The 12,839-nt window shown below is 38.6% G+C and overlaps 1 protein-coding gene across 1 annotated transcript in view; it reads right to left on the reverse strand.

The window, feature by feature from the left end:
* Positions 1 to 6,773: 6,773 nt before the first annotated feature.
* The window catches only part of ccdc9 (coiled-coil domain containing 9), a 42,947-nt gene continuing 36,881 nt past the window's right edge, over positions 6,774 to 12,839 (reverse strand). The window contains 1 exon segment of the mRNA XM_088079333.1: positions 6,774 to 9,822. Within this exon segment, the coding sequence (XP_087935459.1) occupies positions 9,818 to 9,822 (5 nt within the window). The 3' untranslated portion in view covers positions 6,774 to 9,817.

Consider the following 12,839-nt stretch of genomic DNA (forward strand, 5'->3'; position numbering starts at 1 on the left):
TTCTGTAACATAGTTTAAATATGTAATTATGATAATTAGAAATATTTTTTCCAATATATTTTTCCCTGGATTTTTGTTTCTTTTGAAATTCTAAATCTACTAATTCCTTGACATTTGAGTGACATTTTTTTACCAAGTTGCTCACTGCCTGTCTTCCAATGGTTTTGAAAGAAATCGCTTCAATTTGCTGAGAGTTCAAAGGTTTAAATAGCAGAATAGAGAAATTAGTAAAAAAAAAAAAAAAAAAAAAAAGTACAAGAAAATTGCCTTTACCTAAAATTAGTTTTAAAAAAATTACCAACAAAAATAAAGTTTAAATAAACAAAACAAGTAGATGACCTGGAAAATGTGCTTAAAAACATATAATAATTCTGTAGCATAATTGTATGTATGTGTTAAATGGTAATTATACATAAAGTTTTCCTTATGGGGCTTATTTCCCCAAAACATTTTTAAGCTTTAAAAAAAAATTCCAAATGACTAATTTCTTACAATTTGTGGTTCATTGCCTTTTCCCCATGTTTTTGAACGACAAAGCACCAATTTCTTTGAGTTCAAAGGTTTAAATACTTGTGAAAGGCGTCTGAAAGCAGCACAAGAAAGTGATGTTGCTCCACGTTTTAGGGTTGAAAAAAACTCTTTCAGTCTGGGGAGCTCTTTACGTTTCTGTGCCCAGGGGGCCTATTGTCTCATAATCTGCCCATGACTGACAGGATGTTTGACTTTCAGAGGAAACCACCATTTTCTCCCCCACGCAGTAAAACACTCAACCAAGAACAGAAAAACGTCCCTCCACTGAGGTTTTTAAGACTCTGATTGGACCAGGAACTAAACACGTCCATCCGGTCTGGTGACAGGAACATGCCAAAAACATACAACTAGGGATGCACGATAATATCAGCACGACATTGGCTCTAAAATGACACGACATTGGCTAATGTTATCTACACGTTGCAGTTTTAAAGAAAACATATGAATTTGATGTTCAGAGAACATTTTAAGGATGTTAATCATCCCAAATAATGCTGCAAATAATGTAAGATTAAATAGTAACTAAGATGTAATGTTTTAACTGCAACATCTTGAGGATGTTTTGGTGATGCTTAGAGGTGACAAATCACCACAATGTTACATGGGAACAAAGAAAGAACATTTTAAAAGCAACATTCAGGACGAATGAACAGAATGTTTATGAGTTATTGAGGCCTGAGGTTACATTTTTTTTAACTGAAAATGTAACGTATGTTAATAAACAAACAAGGATGTAACCCTAACTTTAAGAAGGACATTGTGGGAACTAAAAGAAAACTTGCCACTGAAAACATTACTAACACACTGCATTGTACCATTCTCAGAACGTTTTCAGAACTAAAAGTTGATAGCTTAGTATATATATTAAGTTGTTATTACTATTATTATTATTGTTATTATTACCAAAGTGAGCATGTACAAAAAATGTATTATTAATGAATTAATATTGAATTAATTGAAAGCGTAGAGTTAATTACATTGTTAATTACAATAAAGGGGTTTTTTTTGGTTTGTTTGTTTTATTGGGAACTTTTTACTTTTCCGCTGTTTGGGTCAAAGGACAGAGAGATGTCATAACGTCCTCTAAGGCTATTTATGATTTTTAAATATTGGACTTTATAGATCAAAGTCAAACTTAAATGAAATCGTGATTTGCACAGCCCTTTGTGGCATGCTTTGTGATCGAGCTACAATTAACTTTGACCTGATCTAATCTAATCTGTAAAACATTTTATGAAATGTTCTATATAAATAAATTTCCCTGCAGAAGAGACTTGATGAGCACTAAAATAAAATTTTAAAAAAGCGGAGATATCGACCAAGTGAGTTGTAATATATGGGCATATCGGATATCAGCTAAAAAAAAAAAAAAAAAAATCCAATATCGTGCATCCCTACATATAAACCCCTCAGGACTGGGTGTTTGGGTAAAGCTGGCAACAAAAACATCACCACCCCCTCCCCACCTGCATCCTGCATGCGGAACACTGATGCATCCCGGCAGCGCGTGCCCCCCTCTGTCCTCCCTCAGGTCCTCAGTCACCATCCCAAACTCGGGATGTCTCTCCGCGCGCTCCCATCCGTCCGTCCGTTCTGCTGCAGCCGCGTGTCAGGTGTGTGCAGTCACCTACGTGATGTGTGTAGATGTGCGCGCGCCGTGTAGTCATCCCGACATGGGCAGGCAGTCGGTGCGGTTTGGTGGCTCGGTGCTGGTGATGTTGTAATGCGAGTCCGGTGTCCAGAAAAACACGTAGTAAATCACCAGGATGAACGCGGCCACGGACACGCAGAGGAAATAGGCGATCGCCATCGCGACTTTCACCCAAATCTTAGTTGACATGTTGGCGTGTTTGGCCCGCAGCTCGCCCGGGTAGCTCGGCCTCCGCTTCATGTCCCCGTTCAGCTTCTCTGCCGTCACGGTCACCTGCCTGCCGGCGGCTTTCATCTTGTTATTAACGCTAAAACTGGATACGACGATGATGTCTCCTCTGCAGAGTGTGGAGTGTTCATCTGAGTCCGGACAGCAGAGCCAGCTGCCCCCCTCTCCCCTCCGCGGCTCTCCTCTCCTCCGGTCCCGGTGCAGGACGCGCTCTGAGCCGCAGGGCAGCCGCTCGGGTCCCGCAGCCTCCTCCGGTGATTTATCCGCGGGACGGTGGAGCTCCGTGACCCCGCTGAGTCCTCAGTGCGCACCGGGCAAACTGAACTCAAGGAGGCTGGCTCTGGCATCAGCTGGATGGGACCGCTGTCAAGTCACCACGTGCACAGAGACTGTTTCCGGTATGACTTTTCAAAACAATAGACTAACTGCAGAAAAAAAAATATTTCTGTACTGTTTATCAGAGGAGGGGGTCACGGCTTTAGTTAAGTTTAGTATTATTTTATTTTGTTCATATTATGTTTTACCCTCGCTGAAGCTAAAAATGTTTTTCCTTGAGTGTCCCGATGTGACTTGGGAAAAACACATGGCCCTCCCCCACCATAAAAAAAAACCCATTTGAACCTAGAGCAACATCACTTTTTTGTTTGTTTTTTTTTGGGGGTTGTAATGTGGACATAAGATTAAACGTCTTTTTACCCTGTAGTTCTGCTATTCTTACTTAAGGACTGAACCTGAGAAATGAGGCAGGACGTTTATTTAATGAGGATGGTGCTTGACTCTTATTTTGAAGGTAAATTCGCCAGGTTTCCGGCGCCGCTCTGCGTGACTCTGTCTCACTTGACACAGCTTCGGACGAGGAGGGGCTGAAAGTACGCAACACCCAACGATTGGGTCATAGTTTGAGAGAAAACGTCCCGCAGCAGAAGATGGGAGAGATGCAGTCTTCATCTACAAATTATCACCGCCTCTGATTTTCTCCTCGAGCCCGCAAAATCCGCTCGGCAGTGGGTCGCGAGAGCCTATAAAGAGGCATTAAACCATTAAAAAAAAAAAAGCTTTCCCTACGCAGATGAGTCACCGGCTGCAGCCATAAAATACAGGCTGAGTGCTGTTAACAGAGGATGAGGAGAAGAGCGATGGGGCCATTCTTCTTCCTGTCCTGCAGCAGCCTGCAAGGTCAAAATCACGCACGAGACAGGACTCAAACACAACAACAGGGCACTCTGGGTATTCAATATGTGCACGAGGCAGAATGGTTTTATATTGCCACGCTTCCTGCTGAACGGGACATAAATTCATGTCTCTGGTGGATGAATAGGAGAGCAGTGAGGTCATCCACACATATATTTTAGTGGGAGCAATCTTAATTCAGCACATCGGCACGCTTTCAGACATGCCTTCAACACGGAGCAGTATTTTTATGTCTCCCATGCTTAGAAAATGCAGCACAACTGCCTTCTACGGTGGAAAAATCCGTCATGCAACTTTCTGCTGGTGCCCCACTGCTGCACCGGGTGCGATTTTTAATGATTTTTTTTATGCCCTTGCGCCTCAGAAAGCCTAAATACGTCATTTCAGCCTGGACAAATAGTGCCGCTTTCTCAGTGGACTGAAACATCTACCCAGCCAGCAATTTCTGGTTCTAAAAACGTTCTGAGAATGGTGCAACGCAAACAATGCACTGTTTTAATAACGTTTCCAAGTTTTCTTTTAGTTCCCAGAATGTTCTTTTTAAAGTTAGGGTAAAACTTACTATAAACATCAAAAATGTTTAAAATGTTTTGTTTGTTTTGTTTGTTAACACATTACATTTTCATGAAACAATTCTGTAATCTCAGTCCTCAATCATACTTCCTTCCTTCTTCCTTTGTTCTCATGTTACATAGTGGGAACATTTTATAAAAGAACATTCTATGATCTGTCACCTCTCAACATCACCAAAACATCCTTAGAATGTTGCAATTATAACGTTACATCTTAGTCAGCTTTTAACCTTACAGGAACATTGTTTGTAATGATAAACATTGTTATAACGTTGTTTGAACATTAGATTCAAATTTTTTTTTTTTTTTAAAACATTACTGAAACTTGTAGGTAATGTTAGCCAGTGTTGTGGGAACGTTCCCTGCTAGCTGGGACGATTCTTGTATGAAATGTCAAACATGAATGCAGCATGAATACAGAATTTCAGACAGAATTATCATGTGAAAAACAAAGATACTCCTGCCACACTGAACCAGAAACTGAAGTGGTTTGAAAACAGCGCTGTACATAAATGCATCGTCAAGTAAAGTCCAGGGCTGTGCAGTGGCAACAGATAAACTTCATAGTAATAAATAATCAAGGTATACAATCTACAAACTCTCTTATCTAGATACACATAAAAGACAGCAAGTAAGTTAGTCTAGCAAATTGAGCTTGTCAGTAGGCAGGTTTCCATTACAGATCTGCGCAAAACTTAAGCAAAATTTTCAAAATGTCGATAAAACAGCGTTGTTCTTCTCTGGCGACAACATTCCAAGTACAGCAGAGAAGCTCCCAAAATTGTGAAAATTGTGCACTTTTTGAGAAAAGCATGACATTTCTAACATAGTTAGGGCATACCATAATGTTTATTTTCAGATGTGGAGGGAAGTCAGATTTGACCTCTGGGGACCGTGAGAGGTCAAATCCGAGCTGGCCACCATTCCTCGCCATCTGATGTTCAAACATGTTTAATTTTAGAACCAAACAGTGTAGAAAAACAATTGAGATGTCATTTCCAACTAAACTGGGGATGCCCGTTTATTGTGTCAAAGCTCCACTCAAGTGCACTGCACAGAGCTGGACTGTTCGATTTTGAACACCATCATCATCGTTATCATCATCATCATTACAACTAAAGGGACAGATCACCACCAAAAAAACACACAGTTTTTCTTTTACCTGTATTGCTGTTCATCAGTGTAGAGAGTTTTCATGTGAGTTGTCAGAGATGTCGGCCTTATAGAAGCAGAAATTATGACCTGTTGACTCCGGATGATTGACAGACCTTGTTGTGAGCAGTTTCATGGAGGAATATTTTTTCTTTATTTATTTTCTGCATATCTCTGTGCAGAAGGAAGCATGCATCTATGGCAAGCATACCTAGCACCACTGAGCTAGCTGAGGTTACAGCTCAGTCGATGACGACGACATTAATGTTTACATCTCGCTCTGTCACGAGCACCAGCCTCTTCTCCATTAGACAGTGCACACTTCCTTCTGCATGTTGATGCGGTTGGTGGGTGTAGTTAGTTCCTGCATGATAGTGCCCACAACCATGTCTGGGGATTATTTTGAGAAACGTCAGAAATGTCATGCTTTTCTCAAAAAGTGCACTATTATTGTGGTCATCTGCTGCACTATCCAAACAACATGGCAATGGATGTTTAAAACATTAGCAGCTTTATTTCTGTTGCAGCCATCACACTAGCCGTCATTATTTACAATCCAAGGCCATGTAGGCGTGTTATGCGAGTGATAATGGAAAGGCTCCTTGTACATGGGAGCTGCCACATATGAGGGATTTCTGGGAGCTGATAGTCCACAATTTCACAGAGGATTTGTGGATTCAAAACGTCTGGAAGATCCACTCAACTTTTGAAGTTATGTGATGCAATAACAGCTCTTGTAGCTCCTGCTGCATCATGAGGGAGCCAGTTCCTACTGACAAGCTCATAGCCATAGCATCATGTGACCTAGAAAAGCCAAAAAAGTGTTTCCATTGCAGTTTTGCGAAATATGGCTCTTTCAAATCGCCTGAAATACCACCTCATAAGAGTGTAAAAATTTTTTTAAAAAAGGACATGACCCTAACTTTTGTCAACATGGACATGCTCCACACATCGTTAGCTTGGTGAGATTGTCCACAAGTCAGTCATTCAGTAATTTTACTGAAATGGTGAGCACCAAAGAAGACGGCATTATTTGCATAGTAAACAAGGAAGACACAATTAAGAGATTAGTAGATGTAGAAGACTATTTTTTTGAAAAAAGCTAAAGGAAAAATGTCAAGTGAACTATATTTATAATTATATATTGAACAATATTTACAGTTATATAAAATTATTTTACAGCAATTAATTGGAAGTTTTACGTAACCGTCACTGCATGCATATCATACCACAGTGAAAAGTGTCGCAGTACGTTGACAAAAGGGTCATATTTGACAAGTTTGGTTTGTTGCCGGCGGCATCAGAAGAAGCGGCCACACACTGCGCAGACCTGCTTCTGTGCGCTGATGCCCGACGCTGAAATCATGGACAAAGCGGCGATATTCGAGGAGCTGAGAGAGATAACAGGATGTCTCACACCTATTAAAGAAACCAGAGCTGACTCCAGCTGCCAGAGAAAAACAAACATTTATTGGCTAAATGAGAGAAACAAAAATTGATAAAGCAACAGCAGGCTTTACATTTCATGTGAATACAAACGTCTTTTTTCTCCATGAGCCGATGGGCAAAATTTACTTCATCGATGGCTTCGACAACATTAAAAAGCTACAATTTTGGATTCATGCTAGTCCTGATAATCTTTATGAAAACAGTTTTCACTCCAAAAAAAAAAAAAAAAAAGCCTTGCTACACTCAGAGTGCATTCATGTATCAAACAGGAGGACATTGTAGAAATGGATGTTCACTGAAATATCTCCTGCCTTCGTTACAGTCAGTGAAGCTCAGAAAACAAACATCCATATGCAAAAAAAAAAAAAAAAAAAAACAAGAAGAAAAAAAAAACATAGCTAACAGGCTACATTTTGCAACTGTGGAATGTTAAAAACTGTACATATTGCAGTTCCTTTCAGTCCAAATGCATCACTTTTATTCCTCTGATACACAAAAACATTAAAGCAACCCATTTATCCCAGTGTCCACAAACGCCACGGGGGACCACGGGCATGATTTAAAGACTTTGCAGAAGCACAAAAACTCAGAAACAAACCAAACTAAAAAAAAAGCCCTTGATCTGCTGAGGTATGAGTGAAGGCTTCCAAAATAAACTGTTCATAATTCACGTCGTTACACTTTGATTTAAAACTATTTCAAATAAAGAGACATGGCTGTTTAAAAATATACATATTTCATGTAAAGCCAGTAACACTCATTTTCATACCACGAACCCTCGATTTAAAAAAATAATTAAAGAGGCAGTGTGTCATCTAAAGAGAGCGGGGAACTCTGACCAGACGGACTGATGATTCACAAATGAGTCTGTCAGTGAAAATATCAAAATGTTTTCCCGATTGTGACACACAATGACATGATTAAAAACAGCACACGGGCCGCCGCCTCTGTCACTACATAATTGGTATTTTGATGGATTTGAGATGAGTCAAAGTGCCCTTGAGCTACACACCTGATCCTTGAAGTTGATGCGGGCGAGAGCATCATGAAGTCTGATTATTCTGCATCAGCAGGCCTGCACAGCTGGCTCTGATGAAGAACACAAACTGAATCACACTTAAAACATCGTCATCTACGTAAACATGACGGGCTGAAGGTTTTTTCAAAGATCTTCAGTGCGTCGAGATGTCTTTAGAATTTAAAAAAATAGAGTCAGTGTGTCTGGTGAAAAAAAAACAACAAAAAAACAGTGTATAATCTAACAAACCAGGTAAAGAAAAGCCATAAAATGAACCCAAAGAGCAGAGCAGGCTGGAGGGTGGAGTCCCATCCCTGCATGATGAACACTAATGGACTGAAGATGCGCACCACAATCACTCACAACAGAAACTTCAAAGCTGCAATAAAAAAAGTTCACAGCGACTGCAAACGAGAGTGTGATGAGAAAGACTAAAAACTGATGGAGGCCACAGTATAACTGTTCAGCAGGTGGAGGTTAACCATTTGAAACCTGAACAAATTCACTCGATTTCTTAAAAAACTTGGGAAGAAGGCAATGAGCAACTTAGGAAAAAAATGACCCACAAATCTGCAAAAAAAGAGAGTAAAAAGTAAAAAAAACAACCCCCAAACCTAAAATTAGAAAACAACAATCAACAACCAAAAACAAGCAAGGAAAATGACCTGAAATAAATGTGCCCAAAAATAATAATAATGTGGTAAAACATTTTAAATATATAATTGAGATAATTATAAATATAGGGTGTTTCTGAACAATATTCCCCATTTCTTTAAAAATATTTTTAAATCTAATTTTTTGAAATTTGCGGACCATTTCTTGCCAGGATGCTTATTGCCTATTTTCCTATTATTATTATTATTATTATTATTATTATTATTATTATTATTATTGTTCTATTTTATTTTTTCAAAAGAAAGCAATTTGGTCAGAATTCACAAACATACATGTGAAAGGCATCTGATCGCAGCGCAAGAAAGTGATGTCGATCCAGGTTTCAAAGGGTTAATTAAGCTGGCTCCTCAGCCAAAAGGCAAAAAATGGAAACTTTATATAAATTAAAGGAGCAGTGTCTAAGTTTCGGGGTATTTAGTGGTGAGGACTGCAGATTAGAATTCTTTCAGTGTTCATTGTTCAGGAGGTTTTTAACAGCAGCTGAATTATCCACAGAAGTCTGGTCTTCCCCAAATCAAACCAACCGGATAATTAAAACTGGTATAAACACTGACTAAAGCAGTCTCAAATTAAAAAAAGAAATCTGTTTACACTCTCGTTGCAGAGGGGCTGCGAACTTTGATGGCTGAAAAAACTCAAATGTCACTATCTGTCACCAGATGTTGGATTTCTGGGCTACTGTAGAAACATGCCGGTGCAACACGTCAGTCTACGCAGACAAGGACCTGCTCCCTATGTAGGTATAAACGGCTCATTCTAAGGTCACGAAAACACAACGGTTCTCATTTTCAGGTGATTATAAACCAAAGAAAACACTTCATAGAATACATTTCTGATGATATATCCCCAGAAATCATACACACTGGACCTTTAAATGATCTGCATTAAAATGTCTACTTAAAAAGTAGTTTTAAGTAGTTTTGGTTTTTTTTTCCCAGCACAGAAAACCCCAAGACAACAAAACTTTTTGAAAACCAGTGACTGACGGGGATTTGACTCTTCACATCTTAAAATGTAACAGAGACAAACACGACCCAGAGGTGGTCAGATCCACCGATTTAAAACAAACAGCTGAGTGAGAGAGAGATAGAGATAGAGATAGAGAGAGAGAGAGAGAGAGAGAGCGAGAGAGAGAGAGAGAGAGAGAGAGAGAGAGAGAGAGAGAGAGGCCGGTCCATGGTGGCGATGCACAGTCCCTCCTCATCCTCCTCCTCTTCTTCCTCATGATGCTTTTCTTTTTTTTTCTGTTTGGATGTGTGGCGGTCGCTCCGGTGATGAGTGGTGTGATGCTCTTTGTCCATCTCATCTTTCCGTCCTCCCCAGAAGTGAGTGTGTGTGTTCCCTGCAGCTTCAGCCTGTTGACACAAACACACAGATGAAGCGGTGCTGCATATGTGTGTGTGTGTGTGTGTGTGTGTGTGTTATTGTGCTTAATGCTTTTATCCAAAGCACAGCACCGTGACCACAAAGTGTGCACATTTTTAGAGCGTGCTGCCCTGGGGGCGAGTCCTGACTGTGACTGTAGCAAAATTATTAACCCTTTAAAACCTGAACTAACTATCAGTTTTTTAAATATATATTTGTGTTGCAGTCTGTTTACAAGCTATTCGACCCTGTGAAAACTGAGCAAACTGGTTTGATTTCTTTTAAAAACATGGGGAAAAGCAAGCAATAACCAACATGGCAAGAAATGTTCCACAAATTGCAAGAAATTTTACCTAAAAAAAATAGTCTTAAATAACAGGGGAGGATTATTTGAAAATAGTCAAAAAAATGGGAAAAATGTACAGTTATGATAATTTAATATTTCAAAAACATTTAGGTATATAAAATGAATACAAATATATTTTTATTATTTTTTTATTTTCAGCACTTTTTCTAGGTCTTTTTTTGTTTGTTTTGTTTGTTATTTTTGGGCTATGTCTTGGTAAGTTGCTTGTTGCCTTCCTGCTATGTTTTTAGAACAAATCAAAGGGTTAACATCACTCTGCCCATTTAGCTCCTCTGCTGCTGAATGGGAGACAAACGCGGTGACGAGTGCCTCATGATCAATACGGAATCAAGCAGCGTATTGAATGTTTAGCAACACTTTCCTCATCTTTAACCTATAACCAGAATTTTGAAGCTTAAAATACAACACGTAGTTGACACAAAAGCTGTTCTTACACTAACTGTTCGAGGCGGGAACATCGAGCCATTATGCTGCCTCAACACTCTCGACATTTTGATTATTATGTTGGCAAACATATTGCGGGTGATTTAAAAAGCCGCTGATAACAATTAGCGTTTAATTCAAAGATAAAGACAGCTGCTGAAAATATCCACGAACCAGGAAAACAATGAGGTCGTTATTACTGTTTTATTTAGAAAGTGCTGCAGATGCGTATATGTTATATGACACACGAGAGGTCGATGCTGTTGTGCTCAGTGTCACGATTGTCACACCTCTTTTGCTTCCACAATGCCGGCATGCTGTCTAAAATAACACACCGGAGCGGCATGATGCAGTCATTGTTTGGATCTGTGTAATAATGCAAAACCAGCATAAAGACGGCAATACAGAAGCTCTATAGTGCAGTCTTGTATAAAAGGGGCTTGTGATTTGTTTCAACACAGATAAATCCTTTGAAACCTGAGCACATTGGCTTGATTTCTTTCAAAAACATGGTAAGAAGGCAAAGAACAATGAAAGACGAAATTACCCCTAAATAGCAATAAATTGGTTAAAAAGGTACAAGAAAATGATCTGAAAATTAGTAAAACAAATAAATAAATGAATAAATAAATAATAAAATTTGGGATGAGTTTAAAGAACAAACTAATATGGAAATGACCTGGAAAAAGTGGATAAAATTATGGTTTTGTAACATAATTGTAAACATTCAATTTTGATAATAAGCTATAAGGATAGTTTCCCTGGCTTTTTTCTTCTTTCCCTAGAACTCTTTCCCTACCCTTTTAAAAAAAATGTTCTAAACCTACTAATTTGTGAAACATTTATAAGCAACATGCTCACTGTCTTTTCCCAATGTTTTTGAAATAAACTGTACTTTTGAAAGCACCACACATGAAGTGATGTTGCTCCAGGCATTAAAGGGTTAAACAAATGAGATATAAGGTTATTAATTAACCTTCTTAGTGAGTTTTAGAGCCAGGCTAGCTGTTTCCCCAGTTCTTTGTGCTAAGCTAAGTTAGCCAGCTGCTTGCTGTAACTTCATATTTACCTCACAGACACAAGAGTAGTATCAGTCTTTTTGATCCAGCTATTGTTAGTGTATTTCTAAAATGATGAAATATTCCACTGAAAATAAAAGATTAACCCCTTATACCTGGATCACTTTTCTTGTACTGCATTCATACAGCTGTGTTTCAACCTTTGATTTCTGAAAACACTGGGAAAAGGTAATGAACAACTTGGTAAGTGAGGCAAGAAAGTGCAAGAGAGTGGTGGATTAAGAAAATTATTTTGAAATAAAGATAAAGAAAAATTATTAAAAACTATTTCTATAAATCATTATAAAAGTTATAATAATAATAATAATAATAATATTCTATTCGTTTTTGCTTTCACATTTTCTGTTTGTTTTTTGGAGGGGGATTTTATTTTATTTTTGCTAATTTTCAGGTAACTGTCTTGTTTTTTGTTTTTTTTTACTAATTTCGAACAAATTTCTGGGTCATTTCTTCTTAATGTTTTTTTTTTTTTTTTACAAATTAATCAAGCCAATTTAATTTTAATAAAATAGTCTTTGATATATCTGCAATGAATACAATCATTTGTTGAAACCGTAATATGGGTTATGGGAAATTTAAAGTTGGTAAACAATGATGAGTTTTTCTCAACTTTGCCATCTGCTGAATTTTTCTCTGAATATGTACAGCGTAACCTCACTGGAACAGTTTGTTTTCTTTTTTCAAATAGGGGTGTTTGCTGGTGCTGGTGTGTCAGATACTCCACTGTGGAGCCTCACAAACATCACAGGATTTAATTTAATTAGACTTCAAACGGTCTCCGTTCTGTCTGCCCGATCATCTGTCCGGCAGGCTGCGGCCCATTTCCTCTCAAAAGCCTTTTAAAAACTTAATTGTGCCTCTAATTTCCCTGGTTTCCTGATCTCCACCCTGACACCAACACATACACACGATATCGCACAATTACATCAACACACACACACACACACACACACACACACACACACACAATGCCCCGCATGAGCTCATCTGACTTCTGCTGTTTATCACATGACTCATCAGAAGTAGTGTAAATGCAATCAGTTGCTTTTACACCCAAGAACAAAAGAAGACAACCGAAGTCTCTCCTTACAATTTTTTATCTGACATTTTCCTGTTCTACTGAACACCAGAAAGTAAG

Source organism: Plectropomus leopardus, chromosome 6 (genome assembly GCF_026936395.1).
Source record: "Plectropomus leopardus strain MGB_pleo_1.0 chromosome 6, ASM2693639v1, whole genome shotgun sequence".
Taxonomy (NCBI): domain Eukaryota; kingdom Metazoa; phylum Chordata; class Actinopteri; order Perciformes; family Serranidae; genus Plectropomus; species Plectropomus leopardus.